The sequence below is a fragment of the Megascapheus bottae genome, chromosome 34, assembly GCF_031878675.1.
Source record: "Megascapheus bottae isolate mThoBot1 chromosome 34, mThoBot2.hap1, whole genome shotgun sequence".
NCBI lineage: Eukaryota > Metazoa > Chordata > Mammalia > Rodentia > Geomyidae > Megascapheus > Megascapheus bottae.
In genome coordinates, this window is record NC_143542.1 from 5,074,798 (window position 1) to 5,088,083 (window position 13,286).

The window sequence follows — 13,286 nt, forward strand, 5'->3', positions numbered from 1 at the left end:
GGTGGCACAGTGACCTTTTTTTTTTGCCAGTCCTGGGCTTGAGCTCAGGGCCTGAGCACTGTCCTTGGACTTTCTCAAGGCTAGAGCTCTACCACTTGAGCCTCAGCACCACTTCTGGCTTTTTTCTATGTATGTGGTACCGAGGAATCGAACCCGGGTCTTCATGCATGCTAGGCAGGCACTCCACCACTAGGCCAAACTCCCGGGCCCCCCTTCGCCCTTTCCTCCCCCCTTTTTTGGTGGGTCATGGGGCTTGAACTCTGGGCCTGGGCGTGGTTCCTGAGCTCTTCAACTCCAGGCTACCGCCCTGCCCCTGAGCCGAGCCCCACTTCCCGTTCTCCAGAGGTTCCTTGGAGACAAGAGCCTCGGGTCCTTTTGTGCCAGGCTGGCTTTGAACCCCGATCCTCGGACCTCAGCCTCGAGCCCCCGCGCCCCGCTAGTGGTCCTTTCCTGTGCCCAGCTGCAGGGGGCTGCGATGGGAGCGGAGGAGCCATGAATGGTGGGAACCCCGGCGGCGCCCGCAGCCCGGCCCGGGTCCCCGACTGGCGGCAGTTCTGCGAGCTGCAGGCGCAGGCGGCCGCCGCCGACTTCGCGCTCGAGTTCTGCCGCTTCCTGCGGGACCACCCGGCCCACGACGGCCCGGACGCGGGCGCCGCCTTCGCCCGCCACTTCGCGCGGAGCTTCCTGGACGCGTTCGGCGCGGAGGTGCGGCGCGTGCGGGGCGGCGCGGACGAGGACGAGGAGGCGGCGGCGGCGGCGGCGGAGGAGGCCCGCGCGGCGGAGCCGCTCCGGACGCGCGGCCGCTGGCGCAGCTCCGAGGACCTGGCGGACGGGGAGGACGCGGCGGCGCCCCGCGCCCGCGGGCGCAAGGGCTTCTCGCTGCGCCACCTGGGGCTGTGCGTGGCCGACGGCTTGCGCGACCTGTGGCACCGGCGGGCCGAGCCGGACGCGGGGCCCCCCGAGCCCCGGGAGCGGCGCGCGCGGCGCCTGCGGCTGCCCCGGGCGCTGGCCGGCAGGGCGGAGCCGGCGGACGTCCAGCGCGAGGGCGCGCTGCGCTTCATGGTGGCCGACGACGCGGGGCCCGGCGCGGCGCAGTGGCACCGCTGTCGCCTGCTGCTGCGCAGGGCGGGCGCCGCCGCCGGGGAGCGCTTCCGCCTGGAGTTCTTCGTGCCGCCCAAGGTGAGCGGGGCGCGGGGCGCGGGGCGCGGGGCAGGGCTCCCTGGAGGCCGGGCCCCAGCTGCGCCCACCCCACGCGCCGGGTCCCTCCTGTAACCCCAGCTGCTCTGGCCAGTCGTCGTTTTTGGCCATGGTGGGGCTTGTCAGAGCCAGTGCTCTACTGCTCTGAGCCACAGCACCCCTTCTGGTTTTCGGGTGGTTCCTTGGAGATGGGAGTCTCGTGGACTTAACCTGCTGGTGCTGGCTTTGAACCACCGTCTTCAGAGATCACTTCCTGAGTAGCTGGGATTCTAGGCCTGAGCCATCACCATCCAGTGACACTCTTCTCTCCAGTAAAGTGGAGCTGTGTGGCTCAAGTGGTAGAGTGCTGACTTTGAAAGAGCTAGGAGAAGGCACCCAAGCTCTGAGTGCAAGCCCCAGTCTTGAAGCAGAAAAGGGGGTGGGAGGAGAAAAGTGAAGGCATGGGGTCCTGTGCACTGGAGGCTTACCGGGCATTGCAGCTGGGGACATCCCAGCACCTGCCCATTCTGGGGTCCACTGGCTCCCCATCTCTCTGGACGTCCATCCTCCAGCTCTCCTCGCTCCCGCCGGCCTCTCCCCCAGGTGCGGGATTCCCTAAGCTGTGTGCCCACAGATCCTGGAGAGGTGACTCTCCAGAGGAGCAGTGTCCCTAAACCCCAGGACTTTGTGCCTGCCAAAGCGGCTGCCCTTAACCCTTAAGTTAGCAGACAGGAGGCCCGCAGCTCTCTGAGGACTGGCCTGTCCTGGGCACCACTGCCCACAGCCCTGAGCGGCTCAGGAGCACCTTGATCCCCATGGAGCCCACCAGCGCCACGCTCCCGAGGGGTCAGCAGGCCTTCTAATTCTGAGGAGGTTACAGGCTTCTTAGCTGGCTTCAGCCTTGCCTTCTTTTTATGCAAATGTTAAACACATTCTGGCACTCAGGAGTAAATTGGTGGAAGAGCAAGCAGCATGTTATATGGTGAAGTATTAGGCTTTCTTTTTTTTTTTTCCCTGGTCCTGGGGCTTGAACTCAGGGCCTGGATGCTGTCCCTGAGCCTCTCTGGGCCCTCTACCACTTGAGCCACAGCACCACTTCAGGCTTTTTCTGAGTAGTTGATTGTAGATAAGAGTCTCACAGCCTTTCTTGCCGGGGCTAACTTTGAACAATGATCCCCAAATCTCAGCTTCCTGAGTAGCTAGGATTACAGGCGTGAGCCATCAAAGCCCAGCTGTGTCAGGCTTTTTGTTGTTGCTATAATAAAACACCTGAGGGGGCACTGCCTTAAGAAAGGAGGTCTGTTTTACTCTGCTTTAAGTTCCCCACCTGAGGGTGGGGAACCTGGGTGCACTTGGCCTCTGTCAAGGTCAGGGCTGCTCTCCGAGGGGCGGAGAGGAACAAGGGAAATGGGTTTGTGCAGAAGAGGCCAGTGTGTCATGACCTCACTGGACAAGAACTTACTCTCCGGGCAACTAACCAGGTTCCAATGAGAGCTACATTAATCTTTTCCCAGCACAGCCTCCTGAATGACCCAACCACCTTCCGCTAGCAATTACCTCTTAAAGGTCCCACCCCTGGGAACCCTGGCCCCTGGAAGCATCAGGAGCTGGGGTGTGCGGGCTCAGGCGCCATTTCCTGACATCTCCAGATTTCCTCTCCTAGCCCTTGCTGTCCCAAGTCAAGTCTGTGGCTTCCTGGCCCCTCACCCCTGCGGGAAGAGACCCCGTAGCCCTCACGGCCCTATACCAGGCCCTGAAGGTCTAAGAAGCAATGAAAGCCAGGCACAGTGGCTCATGCCTGTAATCTCAGCTATTAAAGAGGAGGCAAAGATGAAATGATTGAGGCCAGCCTCCCTAAAAGTCAGTGGTACCACATCTCAACAAACAAGCCCGGCACGGTGCTACATGTCTGTGAATCCCAGGTGCGTGGAAGGCGTAGGTAGGAGGAAGATGGTCTGTGACCAGCTTAGGCAGAAATGGAGAGATCCTATCTGGAAATAACTAAAGCAAAACAGCACTGAAGGTGTGGTCAAGTGGTAAAGCACCTCCCTAACCAGCATGAAGCTCTAGGTTCAATCTCCAGTACTGGAGATGTCAACAGCAAAGCTGTCCATGCCACCACCCAAACACTGGCCAATTGGGGCATTTCCTGGCAGCCACTAGAAGACTTGTAACCATATTTGCAGGACTGGCTGCAGATGTGAACAGGATGAGCCCCAGGGAGCTTCATGGGGAGCTGGACAGGACAAGCGAGAGACAGCTGTGCCTGGACAGAGGGCCTCCCGTCCCAGGCCAGGCCTTCACGGTGGCCTCTGCACCCTGCTTGCAGCCAAGGCTCTCGGCTCTGCCCCAAGCCTGAAGAGCAGAGCAGCCAGGCTTGCCAGGAATTCCCAGCTGCCTGTGCACCACGTGCGCCTTTCCTTTTCCTCCTGAGAAAGTCCCTGTGCCAGAGTCCAAGCCCTGCCAGGAAGCCTCATCCTGCCCCGTCATGGGCCACTCCAGAAGCCCCTGAGCCAGCTTGCAAACCTTAAGCAAAGCCCTAGCATTGCTCCCACAGCACCCTGTCAGCCACCTTGGGGGAGCCCTGCAGTGGGCTGGACACGAGTGCTCAGGCCTCACTCCAGAGAAGGTAGTCGGAGGCAAGAAGCTGCTTTGCTCCTTCCTTCCTTCCTGTCCTGGGGCTTGAATTCAGGGCCTGTGGCCACTCTTCCTGAGCTTTTTTTTTTTTTTTTTTGGCTAGAGCTCTACCACTTGAGTCACAGCACCACTTCCCGCTTTTTCTATGTTTGTGGTACTGAAGAATTGAACCCTGGTCTTCATGCCTGCTAGGCAAGAGCTTTACCACTAGGCCACACTCCTGGCCCTGTTCCTGAGCTTCTTTTGCTCAAGGCTACCACTTTCTTTCTTTTTTTGGGGGGGGGGTCATGAGGCCTGGACACTGTCCCTGAGCTCTTCAGCTCAAGGCTACCACCCTACCCCTGAGCCACAGCCCCACTTCTGGTTTTCTGCTGGTTAATTGGAGATGAGTCTCATGTTCTTTAGGCTGGCTTTGAACCACACTTCTCAGATCTCAGCCACCTGAGTAGCTAAGATTACAGGCGTGAACCACTATACCTGGCAAGGCTAGCACTCTTACCACTTGAGCCACAGCCGCTACTTCTGCCTTTTGGGGTAGTTCCTTGGAGAGAAGAGTCTCATGGACTTTCTTGCCCAGACTGTCTTCAAACCACAATCCTCAGGTCGCTGCCTCCTGAGTAGCTAGAATTACAGGTGTGAGCCAGGAGCCCTGGCTTGGCATGTTTTCGGGTACTAGCATAGACTAGGGCGTACACAGGCCCCGAGGGTGAATGGCGTCTAGAGAAATGTTTGCTGCTGCTGTGTTTACCCTGCACAGATGTGTCCTGGGCCGCAGTCAAATGCAAGACTAGAAAGCCAAGCTGGGCTCCGGCGGCTCACTGCTCTCTTCTTCGCCACTCAGGAGGCTGAGACCTGAGGATCAAGGCTCTAAGCCAGCCTGGGCAGAAAGTCAGTGAGACCCTTATCTCCAGTTATCCATCAAAAAGCTGCAAGTGGGGACCGGGAGTTTGGCCTCGTGGTAGAGTGCTTGCCTAGCATGCACCAAGACCTGGGTTTGATTCCTCGGTACCACATACATAGAAAAAAGCCTAAAGCAGCGCTGTGGCTCAAGTGGTAGAGCACTTAGTCTTGAGGAAAGCCCAAGGACAGTGCTCAGCTTCTGAGTTCAGTCCTCAGGAACCTGTGAGGGACAGCAGCCAGGCCCTGAGTTCAAATCCCCAGTCCCAGCACAAAAACATAAAACATAGCGAGGGAGAAACCATAGGTGGGGTGGATGCACTGGTCAGTGGGCAGCCTGGGCGGGGGCTCAGGCGGGACACTCAGATGGGTTGTCATGTGACCACAGGGACAGGCCCTCAATTTCCCCGACCCAGGAAGCCCCTCTATGCCAGGGCGGCCTCAGCAATCTAAGCCAAGGGCTGCTCCCACCTTGGGAGCTGGGAAGGGCAGGTCCAGTGACATGACCCTAACCCCCCTCCCCCCCGGCCCTGCAGGCCTCCAGGCCCAAGGTGAGCATCCCCCTGTCAGCCATCATGGAGGTGAGGACGACCATGCCCCTGGAGATGCCTGAGAAGGACAACACGTTCGTGCTCAAGGTAGGCCCCACCACCCTGAGAGAGTCCTGTCCGGCTATTCCAGGCCATAATGGGGGAGTGGGGAGGAGGCCCGGGGTGCCATGCGTGACAGGCTCCCAGCTCATAGCAAGGGCTTGAGTCACGGGCTGGGCGGCAGAGCCACAGGCCCTGCCCCTTCCCATTTCCTCCTGGACACTCATCAAAGTTTCGCTTCCCCTCTCCTAGTTCCCCGCCACAGCCACGCCTGCCTCAGGGCAAGAGCTAGTGGCTGGCAAGCAGCAAATGCAAATGCTGTCTCAAGGCACTGGAGTGTGACCGGCCGTGCCCTGTCAAGGCCACCTGCTTAGAGCATCCTTGGCCATGCTGAGTCCTGGGGGGCGGGGTGGCCTGACCCCATTCAGAGCTACACAGAGCCCCTGTCCTCTTCCCAGGCCCTGCCCGATTCATGCTCTCACCTCGCTCTACTTCACAAACTTGCATCACTGGGCAGCTATGCCAGCCCTAGACCCTGAGTCACCCCAGGCTGGGGCCAAGACTCGGTCCTGCCCATCTGCTGGTCGGCAGAAGCCCCAAAACAGAGGGTTGCTTCTGCCAATCCCTCTGTGGGCCTCAGTTTCCCCATCTGTTCAGGCAGGCTTATAAGGGGGTTTTCTCTAGACCAACAGTGCATCTTGACAGGGGCACAGGACAGGAAGCCGAGAACAGGGACATTATTCCTCAAAGATGGAGTCAGGCCAGGCACAGTAGATCACGCCTGTCATCCTAGCTACTCAGGAGGCTGAGATCTGAGAATCACTGTTCAAAGCCAAGCCAGGGCACTAAAGATCTTGAGACTCTTATCTCCAATTAATCACTAGAAAAGGGGAAGTGGGGCTTGGCTCAAGGGGTAGGGTGGTATCCTTGAGCTGAAGAGCTCAGGGACAGCGCCCAGGCCCAGAGTTCAAGCCCCATGACCCACCAAAAAAAAGGTCAGATCCCAACACAGCCAGGCAGCTGCTGTGTGGCTCTGAGCCTCCCCGGCCTCCCTCCCTCCAAGTGTAGGGAGGGGCCGCTCATAAGACATGGGCAGGGGCCCACAGACATGCGTGCAAGTTCTAGGCCCCAAGGTGTGAGCCTCTCCTTTGACTTGAGCCTCCTCTGGGGATAGTCCAGGGACCCTGGGCCACTCTCCCCAGCAGTGGAAGGGGCTTGAGGATGTCATGGCGGACAGGCCTCAGCTCCAGGGGGGCTGTCAGCTCAGCCCTGGCGGGAGGGAGGGTGAGGCGGAGGTCTGGAGCTTCCCCATCACACACACACACACACACACAGGTGGAGAACGGAGCCGAGTACATCCTGGAGACGATCGACTCCCTGCAGAAGCACTCGTGGGTGGCTGACATCCAGGGCTGCGTGGATCCTGGGTGAGTACATGCATGGCTAAGATCAGGAGTTCAGTCCCACACCTTTGCAGGTAAAAAAGTTTGAGACCCAACCTCCAGATTCATTAGCAAACAGCAAGGCTAGAGGTGTAGTGCACGTGGTAAAAAAAAAAAAAAAAAAAAAAGCCAGCTGAATAAGTGGCCCTGAGTTCAACCGCTACTGCTGCGGCACGCACAAGCCAAGGATGGCAGAGCCCATGTGCGCCTGTGTCCACGAGCCTGGGGCTTGGCGGGAACACCAGGGCTTAGGGCCTGAGGCAGCTGTGGATGGTCAGGAGAGCTATCCAGCCTGGCATGGGGCTCTGGAAGCCTGGGCTTGCCCAAGGCCCATGCTTTCTAATGAGCAAGTCCATTTAGGAAGCACAGTTCACACCCCAAGCCATGAGCCTGGCCCAGCCCAGCAAGTCCACTGCTATCTGCTGACCATCCATGCTACAAGCTCTTTCCAGATGCATGAACCTCGAACCTGGCTTTGTAGACTTTCAGAGCCAGCAGGGCCCACAGATACCAAGGCCCCAGGAGGGGAAGGGGCTTGCTAGACCCTGGTACCTAGATATTTTATTTTTGTGCTAGTACTAGGGCTTGAACTCAGGGCCTGGGCACTATCTCCTAGCATTTTCCCCTCAAGGCTGGTGTTCTACCACTTGAGCCACAGCTCCACTTCTGACTTTTTGCTGACTGGAGATCACAGTCTCACAGACTTTCCCGAGTAGCTGGAATTGACTCACCACCCCCAGCTTCAGATCTTGCAGCCTCCCATGGCACTTGGTGGTCTCTGTTCATTCAGTGACCGCAGAGGCAGTTGAGGGAGAGGCAGAGCGGCCTGGACCTCAGGGAGGGGCCTAGCGGGGCTTGGCACTCCGAGCAGGGCAGGCCCCATGACCAGATGCCTTGTTCCCTGTCACCCCCACAGTGACTGTGAGGAAGACACAGAGGTGGCCTGTACCCGGGGGGGCTGCCTGGCCAGCCGCGTGGCCTCATGCAGCTGTGAGCTCCTGACGGAAGGTAGGTGGGAGCAGAGCTGGCCAAGAGAGTGGGGGACAGAGGTGGAGGGCGGACAGGTGGGGTGAACAGATCACCTTTTGCTTGCAGATTCGCCCCAGCCCCCAGAGACGGCAGGTGCCATGGGTGCTGTAGTGACCGCCCCACACAGCCGGGCCCGGGACACCGCCGGAGAGTCCCTGCTCCACGTCCCTCTACAGACCTTCCTGCAGACGCTGCAGTCCCCAGGCGGCGGTGGCAGTCATGACAGCAGTGCAGGTGCCCAGGGGCCCCTCGCTGGCACAGGATGTGGGGGTCCTCGAGAGCACTTGCAGAGCCTAGAACCCAGCCTTCATTGCACCCCATCCACAGCGCCTCTGCCTGGACGCCATGGAAAATGCTGGTAGAGCCAGGCAGGGTGGCACACACCTGTAATCCCAGCACCCGGGGGAGGATAGTTGTCTAGAGAGTCATACAAAGGATTGGAACCAGGTTCAAGAACCTGAGGCTTGACTTGCTGATTTGTCTGTCAGAGTGACTTGTAGACTGACCGTCTCTGTGTCTCAGTCTACCTCATATAGTTAACTAGTGAAGGATTAGCTCTGCCTGCTTCTAAAATATTTTATTTCTCCTTCCCCCCACCCCCCATGCTGCCACCTCGCAGCCCCGGGAGAGGACAGCGTGGAGCCAGACCCTGAGGCTGAGCTGGGTCCGGAGCTCTCTGAATATCCCTGGTTCCACGGGACCCTGTCCAGGGTCAAGGCCGCGCAGCTGGTGCTGGCTGGAGGGCCTCGGAGCCACGGCCTCTTTGTGATCCGCCAAAGCGAGACGCGGCCTGGGGAATATGTGCTGACCTTCAACTTCCAGGGCAAGGCCAAGGCAAGCGTGCATGTGGACAGCAGGGTGGACATGCATCAGAGGCGGCAAGGCTGCCCTGATTCTAGGCAAGGCTTCAGTATCCAGGTGTGACATGACTTCCATGAGCCCGCCCACACTGAGCACGGGCAAGCTGGCGGAACCTAAGCTGGGGCCGGGAGTTTGGGCTACTGGTAGAGTGCTTGCCTAGCATGCGTGAAGACCTGGGTTCAATTCCTCAGTACCACATTCCGAGACTGAAGCTCAAGTGGTGGAGCTCTAGCCTTGAGAAAGTCCAAGGACAGTGCTCAGGCCCTGAGCTCAAGCCCAGGACTGGCCAAAAAAAAACATAAGCTGGCAAATCCCTCACTGGGCACCAAGAAGCACAGGGCAGAGATTTCTGAGAGTATCCACCCAGTTTAGTGCTGACAGAGCAGGGTCAGCTGAGGACCCAGGGCCGTCTCCTGCCCCCCTGCCCCCAAGTTCCCCATCTTCTTTAGTCACCCTCCACCCTGCCAAGGTTCCAGCTCTTGGGTCAGAGCTGTGCTCAGACTGGAGACATGAAGGAGACAGCGGGCCTGGAAGATTGTGCCATGGGTGCATGGGGTCTGCTGGGGGCATCGGAGGGGGCCCTGATCTGTGACATTGGGGGAACAGGGCCAGACATGAGCAGAGGTGTGCCCCACAGAGCAGGGCCCTGTGAGCCATGATCAGGAGCTGCAGCTGCAACACAACCCAGGCCCCATGCCCTCCCTGCATGGCCCTGGCACCTTCCAGAACCCAGTTTCCTGGCAGCCCCTGCTGGAGGAAGGGGCCCCCCAGGTGTGGCAGGCAGCTAGTGGTCAGTGTCCTGGCTGCCCCACGTCCACTAGCCCCCAGTGGCCTCTGGGCAGTGCTGGCTGGCACTGCTGTAGGTAAGACCACATTCTTGGAAGACAGCTGCCCCAAGCGGCTTAGCCCTCATCACAACCTCTCCAGGTGGCCAGGAGAGTGCCTCAGGCCCGGGCCAGCAGCTCACATGGAGCCGGGACCGCCCAGGGCTGGAGAGAAGGGAGAGGATGGCAGACTATGCTGAACCTTGCTCCCCTCTGGCCTCATGGAAGCCAGACAGGAGCCCAGACAGGGATTGCCCGCACTGACCATTCCCCTTGTGTCCTCAGCACCTGCGTCTGTCGCTGAACGGGCACGGCCAGTGTCATGTGCAACACCTGTGGTTCCAGTCTGTGCTCGACATGCTCCGACACTTCCACACCCACCCCATACCACTGGAGTCCGGGGGCTCTGCGGACATCACCCTGCGCAGCTATGTCCGGGCCCAGGGGCCACTGCCTGGTAAGATGCCCCTCACCTGGCCTGTGGGATGGCTCAAGCAGGGGGCCAGCAAGCTAATGGGGCCAGCTGAAAACAGGTCACCTGGCCCAGATCTCAGGTCCATCACATCTCCCAGACCAGCCCAGCCAGTGTGAGCCGTGGGAGACCATCAGTGTATGCAGGGCTGTCACCCTAGCTACTCAGGAGGCTGAGATCTGAGGATCAAGGTTCAAAGCCAACCTGGCACGAAAGGACCTGAGACTCTTATCTCCAATTAACCTCTAGAAAACGGGAAGTGGGGCTTTGCCTTGAGCTGAAGAGCTCAGGGACAACGCCCAGGCTGAGTTCAAGTCCCATGACCCACAAAAAAAAAAAAAAGAAAAAGCTGAGATCTTTGGGTCAGGGTTCAAACCCAGTCCAGGCAGACAAGTCAGTGAGTTTGTTTTCTTTGCCAGTCCTGGGCTTGAACTCAGGGTCTGAGCACTGTCCTTGGACTTTCCCAAGGCTAGAGCTCTTTTTTCTATGTATGTGGTTCCGAGGAATAGAACCCTGGTTTTCGTGCATGCTAGGCAAGCACTCTACCACTAAGCCATACTCCTGGCCCAAAGTCAGTGAGATTCTTAATCTCCAGTGAGCCCCCAAAAAGCCAGAAGTGGCGCCGTGGCTCAAGTGGTAGAGCGCCAGCCTTGGGCTCGACAGCCCGGGACAGTGTGAGTCCCCGAGTTCAAGCCCTCGAACCTGGAAGAAAACAAGGCTGGATACTGGGTGGTGGCAGGCGGGCCCGCGCCCTGGAGGCGGGCCCGCGCCCTGGAGGGGGGGCCGCGCCCTGGAGAGGGGGGTCCGCGCCCTGGGGGGGGGGGCCGCGCCCTGGAGGGGAGGCCCGCGCCCTGGAGGGGAGGCCCGCGCCCTGGAGGGGGTCCGCGCCCTGGAGGAGGGGTCCTCGCCCTGGAGGGGGGCCGTGCCCTGGAGGGGGGCCGTGCCCTGGAGGGGGGCCGTGCTCTGGAGGGGGGCCCGCGCGCTGGAGGGGGTCCTGCGCCCTGAAGGGGGGCCCGTGCCCTGGAGAGGGGGGTCGGCGCCCTGGAGAGGGGGTTCCACGCCCTGGAGGAGGGTCCTGCGCCCTGGAGGGGGTCCGCGCCCTGGAGGGGGGTCCGCGCCCTGGAGGGGGGGTCCTGCGCCCTGGAGGGGGTCCGCGCCCTGGAGGGGGTGTCCTGCGCCCTGGAGGGGGGTCCGCGCCCTGGAGGGGGTCCGCGCCCTGGAGGGGGGGTCCTGCGCCCTGGAGGGGGTCCGCGCCCTGGAGGGGGTCCGCGCCCTGGAGGGGGTCCGCGCCCTGGAGGGGGGGTCCTGCGCCCTGGAGGGGGTCCGCGCCCTGGAGGGGGTGTCCTGCGCCCTGGAGGGGGGTCCGCGCCCTGGAGGGGGTCCGCGCCCTGGAGGGGGGGTCCTGCGCCCTGGAGGGGGTCCGCGCCCTGGAGGGGGGGTCCTGCGCCCTGGAGGGGGTCCGCGCCCTGGAGGGGGGGTCCTGCGCCCTGGAGGGGGTCCGCGCCCTGGAGGGGGGGTCCTGCGCCCTGGAGGGGGTCCGCGCCCTGGAGGGGGGTCCGCGCCCTGGAGGGGGTCCTGCGCCCTGGAGGGGGGTCCGCGCCCTGGAGGGGGTCCGCGCCCTGGAGGGGGGGTCCTGCGCCCTGGAGGGGGGGTCCTGCGCCCTGGAGGGGGTCCGCGCCCTGGAGGGGGTCCGCGCCCTGGAGGGGGTCCGCGCCCTGGAGGGGGGGTCCTGCGCCCTGGAGGGGGTCCGCGCCCTGGAGGGGGTGTCCTGCGCCCTGGAGGGGGGTCCGCGCCCTGGAGGGGGTCCGCGCCCTGGAGGGGGGGTCCTGCGCCCTGGAGGGGGTCCGCGCCCTGGAGGGGGGGTCCTGCGCCCTGGAGGGGGTCCGCGCCCTGGAGGGGGGGTCCTGCGCCCTGGAGGGGGTCCGCGCCCTGGAGGGGGGGTCCTGCGCCCTGGAGGGGGTCCGCGCCCTGGAGGGGGGTCCGCGCCCTGGAGGGGGTCCTGCGCCCTGGAGGGGGGTCCGCGCCCTGGAGGGGGGTCCGCGCCCTGGAGGGGGGGTCCTGCGCCCTGGAGGGGGTCCGCGCCCTGGAGGGGGGGTCCGCGCCCTGGAGGGGGGGTCCTGCGCCCTGGAGGGGGGTCCGCGCCCTGGAGGGGGGGTCCTGCGCCCTGGAGGGGGGGTCCGCGCCCTGGCGGGGGGGTCCTGCGCCCTGGAGGGGGGGTCCGCGCCCTGGAGGGGGGGGTCCGCGCCCTGGAGGGGGGGTCCGCGCCCTGGAGGGGCCCTTGCTGACAGCCTGCCTGCTTGCAGACTCCGGGCCCTCGCCGAGCACCGCCCCCGTCGCCCCCACCTGCTGGGCCGAGCCCTCCGGCCAGCACTACTTCTCCAGCCTGGCCGCGGCCGCCTGCCCGCCCGCCTCGCCCTCCGAGGCGCCGGGAGCCTCCTCCTCGTCCACCTCGTCGGCCTCCACCGCCTCCGTGCCCCCGCGCGCCGCCGCCGAGGGGCCGCTCAGCGCGCGCAGCCGCAGCAACAGCGCCGAGCGCCTGCTGGAGGCCGCGGCCGGGGCCAGCGAGGAGCCGGCGGAGGGAGCGCCGGGCCGCGCGCGCGCAGTGGAGAACCAGTACTCCTTCTACTAGGGCCCGCTGCGGCTCGGCCCCCTGTGCGGGACGGGCCGTGCTCATTGGCTGCATGGCCTGCCTATCTGCGGTAGGCCACGACCCATCAGCGGAACGGCCCGCCTACCCTGGGTGGGCCACGCCCATTGGCTGCGTAGCCTGCCTATCTGCGGTAGGCCGGGCCCGGCCAGCCTCTTGACCCGCCCACCCAGGGCGGGCCACGCCCCCAAGCCCCAGCTTCTGGCTGTGGTAAAAGCAAAGCTCTTCAGTGAAGACAAATGTTTATTAAAGAGCCTGTTTTAGGGACTGCATACGGGCTCTGCTGTCCTTCCTTTTCCTTTTTCTTTTTTTGGTGGTCATGGGACTTGCACTCTGGGCCTGGGTGCTGTCCCTGAGCTCTTCAGCTCAAGGCTACCACCCTAAGCCACAGGGCCACTTCTGGTTTTGTGGTGGTTAATTGGAGGTAAGAGTCTCACTGTCTTTAGTGTCCGGGATGGGGATGGCTTTGAACCGTGATCTTCCAATCTCCATCTTCTGTGTGGCTAGGACTACAGGCGTGAGCCACCGAGCCTGGCTTCCGCTGTCCTTTCTCAAGTGCGGGCCTCTGTGCCACAGGAAGGCATTGCACAGAACCATTCACAAACCCACTGTGGCCTGGCCCCTGCCCAGCTCTGTCTTAAAAGGGACAATGCGGTGAAGAGCAGAGTGTGAGCTGGAGAGAGGCTTTAGTAGAGTGGTGGCACTAGCCTC

General features: G+C 62.3%; 1 protein-coding gene across 1 annotated transcript; it reads left to right on the forward strand.

Annotated features, from left to right (window-relative positions):
• Positions 1-82: 82 nt before the first annotated feature.
• On the forward strand, positions 83-12,687 carry Sh2b2 (SH2B adaptor protein 2). Its single transcript, XM_090324100.1, has 8 exons — positions 83-1,179; positions 5,247-5,348; positions 6,636-6,727; positions 7,659-7,750; positions 7,838-8,015; positions 8,407-8,605; positions 9,742-9,913; positions 12,232-12,687. The coding sequence occupies exons 1-8, from the start codon at positions 247-249 to the stop codon at positions 12,555-12,557; spliced, it is 2,094 nt and encodes a 697-aa protein (XP_090180226.1). The 5' UTR covers positions 83-246; the 3' UTR covers positions 12,558-12,687.
• Positions 12,688-13,286: the final 599 nt, after the last annotated feature.